This window comes from Cucumis sativus, chromosome 7 (genome assembly GCF_000004075.3).
Source record: "Cucumis sativus cultivar 9930 chromosome 7, Cucumber_9930_V3, whole genome shotgun sequence".
Taxonomy (NCBI): domain Eukaryota; kingdom Viridiplantae; phylum Streptophyta; class Magnoliopsida; order Cucurbitales; family Cucurbitaceae; genus Cucumis; species Cucumis sativus.
The window spans coordinates 5,758,551-5,770,246 of record NC_026661.2 but is presented as its reverse complement, the minus strand read 5'-3'; the positions used below and the strand labels follow the sequence as shown (position 1 = coordinate 5,770,246).

At 30.2% G+C, this 11,696-nt stretch overlaps 1 protein-coding gene and 2 non-coding genes across 4 annotated transcripts; all 3 read right to left on the bottom strand.

Moving 5' to 3' along the window:
• Positions 1 to 102: 102 nt before the first annotated feature.
• Positions 103 to 4,630, bottom strand: LOC101203131. 2 transcript variants are annotated; one of them, XM_031888369.1, is made up of 10 exons: positions 4,152 to 4,630; positions 3,916 to 3,981; positions 2,854 to 2,970; positions 2,288 to 2,686; positions 1,818 to 2,200; positions 1,640 to 1,739; positions 1,489 to 1,548; positions 1,303 to 1,407; positions 1,099 to 1,227; positions 103 to 993 (listed from the first exon to the last, which is right to left on the bottom strand). In XM_031888369.1, exons 1-10 carry the CDS (start codon positions 4,152 to 4,154, stop codon positions 676 to 678), a joined length of 1,680 nt encoding a protein of 559 aa, XP_031744229.1. In that variant the 5' UTR covers positions 4,155 to 4,630; the 3' UTR covers positions 103 to 675. The 2 variants fall into 2 exon arrangements, with proteins under 2 accessions (XP_031744229.1, XP_011658927.1); XM_011660625.2 differs by having other exon boundaries at positions 1,321 to 1,407; positions 4,152 to 4,624.
• A 5,678-nt stretch (positions 4,631 to 10,308) lies between these two features.
• On the bottom strand, positions 10,309 to 10,381 carry TRNAR-UCU. The gene has a single exon. It is a non-coding gene; the product is annotated as a tRNA-Arg (tRNA).
• An 82-nt stretch (positions 10,382 to 10,463) lies between these two features.
• Positions 10,464 to 10,537, bottom strand: TRNAI-AAU. The gene has a single exon. It is a non-coding gene; the product is annotated as a tRNA-Ile (tRNA).
• Between the last annotated feature and the right edge of the window lie 1,159 nt (positions 10,538 to 11,696).

The following is an 11,696-nucleotide window of genomic DNA, read 5'->3' as shown; positions in this document are numbered from 1 at the left end:
CATTTTAAATTCAAATTGTAAATTATGAAAATGACCTCATATGCAAATATAATAGCTTTTCGATTGATGTTAAAAAACGAAAAAAGTTATTTCAAAGTGTAATAGCTGATAAAAAATATATACATGATATTATTGGCTAAATCTAATAGTTTAATTGTAGGGGTAAAGGGAAATCCATCCTCAATTGTCACAAATGGGAAACAACCATGTGGCAAACTTCCTTAGAGCAGACTGTCAAAATCAAAGGATGTCTAAAAAACTTAAAGTATTTTGATACATTACATCAACAAACAATAGACATCTTAGGATGACAGTTGAATCATAACCTGCTACACCTATTTTGACCAACCAAATAGCTCAACTTTTTTGTCCAAATACCACCATTATCTTTTCCTCTTGAATTCAACATCATTAGCCTTTTCTCGGTAGGCCTTTCCTTTTCTTTATCAAAACTCAAAGGCTTTGGTCATGATTCATCCGTCATTCCAAGCTGCAATCAAATCATTGTACATAAAAATGGGTCTGTACCCCTCTCAAACCTTGGCATCCTTGAACGCCAAACAATTCGTTGATGTAGTAGCTCCAAGATCGAATCTCTCCCGAAAAGAATACTTTGGGATTCCCACTATCCGATTTGATACCGTTGAGGAAAAACAAACTAAATTGATGATGAAACTATCGAGACAAGGATTGGCATGACAATTCGTTGGGCAGCAGAAAGCTGAAGGTGAAGTTATGAGGTATCCATCCAATACTCTTCCATAACTTCTTTCGTTGCCGCTGCTGAATGTCATTTATCCGCCTCTTGGACCTTAGACATTCCACAGTGTTCTCCAAATCTTCCAGGCATAGGCCAGAATCCTTAGCAAAAGACTCCACGATCTTTGGGAGAAGAATTTTCTGCCCTTTGTGTACCCTCAAATTTGAAAGGATGTACTCTTCTTTTGCAACCTCCAGCTCCTCATTCACCCTCTTCGCCGTATAGATACGTACCTGCATAAAACGTCAAGTAGCGAGTTCAAAATCGGGTTTGTTTGGATATACCTTAATACTAAAATGTTTTAACACATTTCATAGCATTATCAGATGGTATCATACCGCAGGATCAGAATGACTCCCACAACATAGAGCAAAGTATAACCGAGGTTCAGGGTGGTTGATTGGAAAGGACTTTTGTACATCGTTGACCTTAAATTTCGTTTTTGACGAGAGGAACAGGTGCAACCACTAGTCAAGCAACAAATGAGTCAAACACCGAATGTACTGATATATATACTAGTAACACAAATTTTGAGGACATACATAATTTTGAGATGATACCTGTCCTGAACGAGGCAAACGACACCCAAGAATTGAGCTTTGTATCTTATCTACACTTATTATGTGGCCCCCAATATTGTATGCAGCCTGGAAAGCACAACAGATAAATGAAAGAAGAAATTATAGAATTTTATTTTGGTTGATTGAAGAAATAGAAGCTATCCTCACCTTGAGTATCAAAGATATTCTCTTCAAACAATGTTTGGAGATCCCATATTGCAGATAAGCCTGTGGAACAAAGAATAACAAACATATACTAGTAGGCTTTATGATGTTATCAAAGGAAAAACACACAGTTGTTGCTAAGTTTAGAACTTACATGCATTACAAGTGTGTTGTGTACATTAATCCAAAACGCAAGCTTTTCGTCATGTTTCATCGCTTTGAGTTTGACTTCTTTAAGCCGAAAAATAAGTGATCTGCCAACAGCATAAACAAATGAAATATATGAAAGTCAAGGCATAAGAAACAGATAGTTTCTTTTAATGAGGAGTCACCTGAAACCTTGTAGCATGTGGTTGATATCTGAGTCATTTTTTCTCTCTCTCGAAATCCATTGCACTTTCAACATTGTGTCATATGGTGCAATAAATTCTTCAGTGTGAAAAGGGTTCTCAAAATGCGAGTTGAGTGACTTCTCGTAGTTCCTCATACTGCCAAAGTCTTGTGAAGAAAGTTCATACATGGATGACAAAGGTGAGATCGGAGAAGGATTGTTGTGATTCATCAAAGGAGGTTCGGCAAGTTCACGATATATTGCAGAGATGGACTTGATCATCTCCTCGGAAAGCCAGTTAGGGGACTCGTCAACTCGAATGGATAAACAGGCACCGAGATGCTCCCCAAGGCTTGTAGAACTCGGAACATCAATTCGAGATTGCTGAAAAAACAATGTGAAATTCCCAAATGAGAAAGAGATGCATATTTAAAGTTCTATCATGTCCAAGATGTATCAACATCAAGTTACCTCCAGCATTGATAATGGAAAGGAATGGTATGAATCTACTGCTTTAGCCATAGACTTTGACAGAGAGTAGTTTCTAGATGAACCGAGCGATCTCTGTGACAGAGATGAATTGCTGCGATGCAAGTGCGACAGATTCTCTGGTTCCTCAACTACGTTTCTTCCTTTTGATTGATTATCAAATAAAGTTTCTGGTGACCCGATATGGTCAGAATGAATACAAGAATGTTCTCCTTCTATCACGTTATTAGGCTCAATATATGATTCAAGCCTATCATCCATGGTAGAAAAAGAGGACACTTGTTGATTGAAAGTTCGACGGTATAGAGAGAGAAGATATTTTTCCAAATAAACGACTTCTAACTCCAAGACCGCTATCTGTTTAATCAGTTCCATCTCAGCCTGACAATGATGAGAACTGGTAAGACTATGGACATTTCATCTCAAGAATTTGATGAAACAACAAACAAGGATGGATTCCCCAAACATATGGCATTCTCAAGGATATTCACATACAACAATACAACCAGATAAAACTACATGTATGGAAAGTTTAGCCATGAACTTACCTCTGGTATCGCGTCTTCGGTGGCGGAGTAAAGCGATAGAGGCTGAAAATTGATTGCTTTCTCCAAGGCATGGCGAGTGGCGAACTGGCTTTGTAATTGTTCTTCAAGCTGTAGAATCTGTAGGGGAAAAAAAAGCACACAGTATGCTAAGGAGAACGTCCAAGAATATCACAAACAAGCTCGATCAGAACTAGAAGTTTGACTCACAAACTTAATTGGTTACATATCCAACAACTTACAAAGTTTCATAGATTTTAGTATCAAATAAAAAAATATTCAAAAGAATTAATACATTTCCTCTGAACAAACACTAGGAATTAGGCATTTTTTAAATACATACTAATTATCAAAACATGTTCGAAAAAATTAGAGTGATTTGGTAATAGTTCAAAATAGCTTTTGAAGAGTAATTTAATAGTTTTTATCAAAAGAGATTAAATATAATTGAGTTTTTTTGGAAAACACGAACTTCTTAAAAACAATCCAAACGGCCTTAGCCTTTCTATCAAGTGTTAGCAAGAAAACTGTTTCATTTGAAAACATCACTCCTAACTCACGAACAATCTGGTTCAAACAACATGTTCTAAACACAGATTAAAAACCATAGGAATATAGAATAAATAACCCTTATATGATGAAGGTTCGATTGAGAATGGGTTCGGTTTATATATCACGATTCACAACAATACTTCTCAAAGATTTCATATTGCTAGGTTACATTACATATCAAAAAGTACTCCCCAAAAAACTTGTAAATGCTTAAAACCATTTCAAAAAGGCACTTGGAATTCATGGCCCATTTAGATTATTTTCTACGTGCTCATAGAAATTTTGTTTTTAGCCACAGATACGTATTTAAACATTTAAAAAGTCAATTCATATTCAGACTGGTTTCCTTTAAGAACACTGCACCAAAATAATCCACAACCCGGAAACCCCGCGAAACGCTCGGTGATTTTAGTGCCTGTTTTCTCATTGAACACAATGGAACTTCTACAAAAACAAACCCATTACAACTTTACAAGCTTCATATAATATCTACAACAAATGTTTTCACCATACCTCCTGCTTTAAGGAAATCTGAGCATCCCCATCAGAAATTTGCTGTTTATTCCCCTTTACCATTTCCTAAAACCAAAACAAAAATCCATAAAACACCTCTCCCTAGAACAGCAAAAATCATTACTATAGACTATAGAAACTCCATAACATCCTACTAAAAGTCAACCAACGCAGACAAGACATACAGAACAAATATGATATTCGATTCATTTCACAGAAACATCGAATGCTCTCACCATTTCTTGTCGACAAGAAGACTTTTTCAGATGAACATCAAAAAGAAGATTTCAGAAGAAGAAAATTAGAAGATGGGTTTTCGGTTCTCATTTCTCTTGAACCAAATAACTCTAAAAAGAAAATTTCGTGACAGAACAGAGAAATAGGAAGAAGAAGATGAATGGGAAATGGGATGATGGGGTTTTGTGAAAAAGTAGTAGTTTTTTTAAGGAGCGATTACAAAGACAAAAATGGGTACTGAATCAATGTCAAAAACAAGCAGTGAAACAGTCTTAAATGCAGGAGGACAGTGGCTGCAGATATGGACAAACGCCAAAACAGAGTAGGGGGGAAAATTCGTAGAAGAAAGAATACAAAGAAAATTAATGCAAGAGAATAAACACTGTTGGCAAAGAACCAGAAATGCACTGTGCTGGAGACACACTCGTCGTAGGACATTAGTCATTCAAATAGGTTTCCATCGTTTGTATAATTCAGATCAAAAAATATATATTTAAGAAAAAAACCCCTAGGTTACACTTTCCCTGAATCTCTTCCAGTTGTAAAAGAAAATTCAGCATGTGTAATCTAGGATTGAACATTTGAGTGTGATATACAAACATGTTGCATATCTCATATATATTATTTGAAAGATAAGTCAGTTCACATCCAACATCACTTTTATGTATTTTATTTAATTGTTCAATTATAGTTTATGTGAAAAAATTTCTTCTTTTTTCTTTAGAATTGTTTTTTATTGTACAAGTGGCAAGAAGAATGCACAAAATCAATCTAAGTTACTCCTATTCTTTAAAAGGTTGCACATTTAACCTTTCAATAAATGTTTTCAAATTATTGTGGAAGTGAAAATAAGTTAAACTTTTAGATAGAAATTGAGAAACAAAATAGGTGTGATAGTGATCTACAACAATTTCGAGGTGTTAGAGTCTTCGTTTCCATTCTCAGTTTATTACGGTGCATTGTAGCTTCCATTTTTTTGTCCAAGGTGTTGAGTTTATGCTATTTGAAATGTTAACAATCATATAAAGTCCTTTTTTTCCATTTTGTTGATATGATATCTTTGTAATGATGCAAAACTCAAACTCAAATCTTTTAAGACAAATTTGATCTATAAACTTATATGAAACTAATAGTTGTGTGCTTTAAAATTTATAACAATCTATTCTCCCTTTCGTAACAAATTTATCAACGCTTAGTCCACTTTCTTTTTGTTCATATGTATATATTAGGGTCTAAATATGTTTATAAAATACAAAGAACAAGTTGCTACACAATAAGTTTGAAGTTAATTATGAAGAGACTTTTTATGATATGGAATGAATTGTTGCGAGGTAATCTGATCGTCCCTTGTTCTCGCAATTCCAATCCTAAAAAAACTTAGCTTACAAAGAGAAGTGGCATTTTCTTCCACTCTATAGTTGGAGGTTTGATCTTATTTGATCTCTTGTACATTTAAAAAACAAAGTCAGACTATTCAATAATCACTTCATTTTTTGTATTTTTACAAATAGACTATATTTTCTCCTAGTTTTTTCAATACAAATTTTTACCATTATTTTTTGTCAAATTTTTAAAAAAATGAAAAGTATACTTTTCTCGTAATTTTAAAATTTTAGATTGATTTAAAAAAAAAAAAACACTAATAGAAAATATAGATAACACAGCCTATTGGATAAAAATAATATCTATAAATTTTATTTTAAAAAACAACATATCAAATTATTACAAATTTAATAATAAAGGAATTAAATTGTTGTTTTTAATAAAGTTAAAAACAATAAGTATAGAATTGTATTTCTTTGAAAATAATGTTATATTTGAGCTAAATGTAAAGGGTAAGAAATATGAACAATAGTATTAATATATGAAATGGCGTAACAAAAAAGGGTAGTGAAGAAGCAGAAGAGATCAAAAAATAGTACAAAATACATAAAAGGTATAAAGGATTTGGTTATATGTATGAATGGTCCCTTGTCTTAGAAAGGCACATTGGGTTTGATGCTTTTTGCATATTTGCATTAAAAGAAGCAAAATAGTTGGTGGGGTTTTTCTTTTTCTTTTTTTCCTTTCATATTTTTGGATGAAGTTGAAAGGAAAATCTCACAAGCAGCAAAATGACAGTATAAAAAAGAAAGAGCAAGATGAGTTGGACAAATCATTCATTCAAATTGTTGTGCATATATATAATCAATTTTTTGTTAGTAATGTAAAATACAAAACCAAAAATGGACCTAGATTCAGCTGCTTTTCTTTCTCAATTATTATTATTATTATTCATAACTTTGTGTCTCTAACAACTCTTCATTCCATCAAAAATTACCCTAATTTTTAGTTTATAATCCTTCCAATTTAAAATAGTATCATGTCAAATTGCCAATTGTGTGTGTGTGGATGGTATAATATTTTGAAAATGTGTATATATTTGCAATTAGGATTGAAAAAGAAAAGAAGGAAAATTGCCTAAACCCCATGGGCAGGGCAGGGCTAAAAGGGGTCTGCACATTGGAAAAAGTTGAGAAAGTATTGAAAGTAAAACACAGAACATGATTGAGATGAAAAAATAGGCCATTTTCATTTCCTTAGCTGTAAAATTTCTCTATTTTTCTTTTAAAAATCAAAACACACACACACACACATATGTATGTATAGTAGGAAAGAAGGACAGTATAGAAGGATTTGTTGGCAATATTTATTCCTCCAATTTACTTAATTGGTTTTAATAAACAATAACCCCTCCTTTGTTATTTCTTTTTTGTTAAATAAGAAAGAAAGAAGAAACCACATTGACATTTTATTTTTTCCAAATCAGCAAATCAAACATATAACTTTAGATTTAATTGTACCAAACATTATGCCACATCACCGCTTTCCAAAGATGAAACATGTCTCCAAACTTTCTTTCATAATTTCTTTTATTCTCTCAAATTTTATATTAAAATGTACAAATTTCACTTCGAAATTAGTTCTTCCAAAATTTTTTAAAAAAAATATATTCATAAAATATAACCAAATTTCAAATCTAACGTTTTTTAAAAAGAACTGTATTGTATCTATATGGTAGATGATTTAGTGTGCATCTTACAAACGGTTACTTTTTATTTATGTTTTGGAAAGAATCTAGAAAAAAAATCGTGCTAAAAATTACTCTTTTTTTACTTTGAATTTAAATTTGGTATAATGATTTAATAAAGAAAAAAAAGGTTAATTGTGAATAGGATTAATGTTATAAAGCAAAAACTAAAACTAAAATAGTTGGGAAATAGAGTGAAAATAAATTTATTTGTTTTTCAAAAGGTTCCCTAACAATTAGAAATAAGGGAATGAAAACAAAAACATAAAACAGATATGAGACCTTTCATCTTTCTAAACAAAATTACAATCAATAGAATAAAGGCTTTTTCAATGAGAAAAAGAAAAGCATAAATGTTAGTTCAAATGTACCACTCCCATTTACTATATAATCATTTACATTAAATGTGAAATCTAGTATTATAAAAAAAAAAACATTATATTTATAAAACTGAATTTATACAATGGGATACAAATAGAGTATTGATATGGAAGGTTAAAAAATACTTTTAATTTATAAACTTTTACATATTTGAGTGAATATTCTTACTTGTATAAATTGATAAGATGATTGAGAATCAAATATATTTGTAAACTATAAAAATCAACCCATTATGTAATAGAAGTTAAAACACTCAATCATTTTGATGAAATTTTTTAAGATAAAAACTAAATATTAGTGGTTAAAAGTTTAAAGTATTAGAATTAAATTATGTTTATGATGGTTGATAAATGAAAGTTGAAATGTCAATTGTTTTTTAAGAGAAATACAAATTAATTTTCTTTTTTGTTTTCTTTACTTTTTCTGGGAAAGTTTTAGTTTGACCCTTTCAAGAATTGGGATTCGTTTCAATTTGTAGGGAAAGTCAGACAGATTCACAGGATTTTGTTGGAGTTTGTGGTCTAATGGTACACAATAAACAAATCCAAAATAGGGTTATACTCGTAACTAAGATATCAATCAATTAAAGTCAATATAATTTAGCAATAATTTACATCTGAATCCAGGTTTCAATGTCTCTACTCTCATTTGTTATTTAAAAAGAAATGTTAATAAATATAATAGATTGACATTCAATCAACTTAAAATTTATGTGAAAATGTTGCATTTCGATACAAATTCAAAACTCCACCAAAGACCGTAGAGAACAAAAATCAAAAAAATATATGAATTTGATTCAATAATTACATTTTGAAAAGGATATTCCAAGGTTTAATTAATTATTTGCACTTATATGATTAAATTAAATATAAATGCATTCTCTATTATCCAAGTATTAAAAATTATACTGTTACTTGGTACAATAATTAGAAAATGAATTATCAAATTTACAACTTTATTGTATGTCATTTACTGCTAAATTAAATTTATATTCTAAAATTATAGCATATAGTCCATATAAATAGTTAATAGAACAATAATAGTATTAGATAATGGATGAAGCACGCTAGGGTTTGAATGATGTAATACAAATTTGAGAGTTTAAAAATAACAAGTTCAATATAAAATTATAATGATAAAAATTACAATTTTTATAACTATAAATCTTAGTTTTAACAAAACAAATGGTTTTCTATTGGAACCAAAGAGTCAAGCACCATTATTTATTTCACCCAAGAAACTGAGAAACATACTTGAAAACCTAAAACTTTGATTTTTTTGGTTCTTTTCTTCCCCCCAAAATAAGCATTGAGATACGTTTTTGCTTTCTGTTTGATAGCATATACTTAAAACAAAACACCTTCTCATTACACAATTATATTTATTTAGAATAAGTCCAATGCAAAATATTATAAATAAATATATGCTTTTAACTAGAAGATTTAACTTTTATGATCATCGATCAAATAAAATTATTGGCAAAATGAAGGAAGAAGAACCAATTAATTATCTTTCCAATAAACAAACAAACAAACATACTTCGTTTTGTTATAGGACATAACGTAAAGTCATTAGAAAATTAGTGCAATGTGAGAGTTAAGCTTAACAAAGCTTAACTTTTCATTAGTTTAAACTAAGATGCTTTTTTAATATAATAATTAATATCTATTAAATTAGTAAACTTATAAGTTGGTGATTAATATATTAACACTTTAGAATAGAGGTCCTGGTTGTATATTATATCTAAATCTTTTGAATTAATTATTTTATTAAGTTTTCTTAGGTTAAATCTATTATAAAAAAAAATCCTAATTTAAATAATTAAATTAAGAAGAGTAGAGGATAAAATAGATGGACTATGCTTTTGCTTACTAATTAATTGTATGGATTAATTAGCTCACACTTACATACACCCAATTACCTATAATGAATACAACCATGTAATTGGAAATACACAACCATACACCCAATTTTTGTCTTTGTTGAATATTGATTTGAATGGGTTGTTGTATGAAGAAGGTTCTGATTTTAGTGAGAGGTTGAAGTTCTAATTTTATTTAGTTTTGTCTTTTTATATATAGTCAGTGTTTGGATCACTTAAATCGATGAGATTATTATCCATAATTGAATATTAAGATTCCAAGAAGCAAAAACTTCTACTTATCAACAAAAAAAAGAAACCTATCCATCTCATTCTTGAAAACGCTGTTATTGAATTTTATTAAGGTAAAAGATTGAGTTGTCCAATTTCGAAATATAACAAAGTTGGTTGAATAGTGTCTTTCTTTTCTTCTATCTCCAACTCCTTGGGTTTGATGCTTTTATTGATTGTTGTGATTTTTCCACACTAAAAATATTTTCTCTGTCTTTTCAAATTGGATATGAATGTTATTTCTTCCTAATTTCGTTGTCACTTTGCAGATTTTATGTGAGTTACTTAAAGTGAATTTTTAATATTATTATAAAATATCATTATTTTACTTTCTAAATTTTTAAAAGATTTGTCATAGATACTTATATATATAAAAGTACTTGAACCCAATTGGTTCAAACTAAAATCAAATTATAATACACATATATTTTTTATGTGATGACTATATATACGGTAACACAAGTCATTCACTTAGTCTCTACAATAATGATATAATATGGTCATATTGTTTCTTAAAAAAAAACTTACAAACATTAAAATATTAAAAGGAGCACACGCCCGGTGGGACTCGAACCCACAATCGCCTGATTAGAAGTCAGGCGCCTTATCCATTAGGCCACGAGCGCTTCATGTCAAACAAATTGATCTAAATATTATATATAGGACTAATTCTTATAAAAGGAACAAAAAGAAATATAAAATAAAAAATGGCCCATGCAGGTTTCGAACCTGCGACCTTCGCGTTATTAGCACGACGCTCTAACCAACTGAGCTAATAGGCCTCTTGATTAAAGACTTAACATTATAGATAATCACTTTTAATCTTTTCCCCAATGGAACTTCCTCCAGCACATTAATCAATTTCGATTTTGGGAAAACGTTTTCGAAATCTTACTATTTTTAAATGTTATGATTCAATCATTTTTTCTTATTAGTATAATAATTTTGTGTGCTTAGTAATTGATTTTTTTTAAAAAAAAAAATTGTACTTGATCTCCACGGACCAGTATCAATGAATATGTATCTTAGAGAAATAGAGCTAGTTTGGTAGTAGAGAGAAAGGTAGTGAGAAGATTGGAAGATGATGAGAGAATTTGATATTAGTTTAGAACTTACATCTTCTATGCAAACCATGTCTTATTGATAAAGCCTTTTCACCTCACTCCTATTCTCTTTTTATTTGGATTTACAATAGTACTGGTTGTGGCCATTATTCTTACTATGTGTTTGTGTATTCAATCCCTTCTTAACCTATTCTATGTTGGGCTTCTAACCTTTTAGATCTCTCTTCGGACTCGGCCTTGGGCCAATGTTTCCATTTTTGGGTTCGTTCTTTTAGTCTTATTTGAGAATATACAGGTACGATCCAATTCAAACAACAGATCAAGCTCATTTATTCATTTTGCTGGCTTGTTTATTCATTTTGAAGTAACTATACTACGTGTGTGTATATGTATTTATTTAGTTTAACATAACATCCTAAAGTTCTAAAATACCATCCAAGAGTAGACTCAATAATAGGAAAAAAAAAGAAACAAATAAATGAAGTGTATGAACTCAAATTTTAGAATGAACAAATGAATTGTTGTTTCTTAAATACAAAAATTGTTCCCAAATTTTACAATATTTTTTAATCACAATCTTAACATAAGGGCAATTTCATCAATTTTACCCCTTCCACTCTCACTTTAAATTTTAATTGGTTTTGTCTTAATTAATTGCTTCCAACGAAAATACTCTTTCAACCGTACTTACCGATACAATCAAATATTAAAAATATATTATTAGTTATATTTTGAAACTTTTTTTTAAGAGTAACGTGATTTTTTAAACTAACATGAAAAATAAGGTAGGGATAAAACTATCGACAAAAATAGATGATTTTTTATGAAAGTGTGAATTTTAATCACATCAATTAATTAATTAAGTGTACTGGGGAGT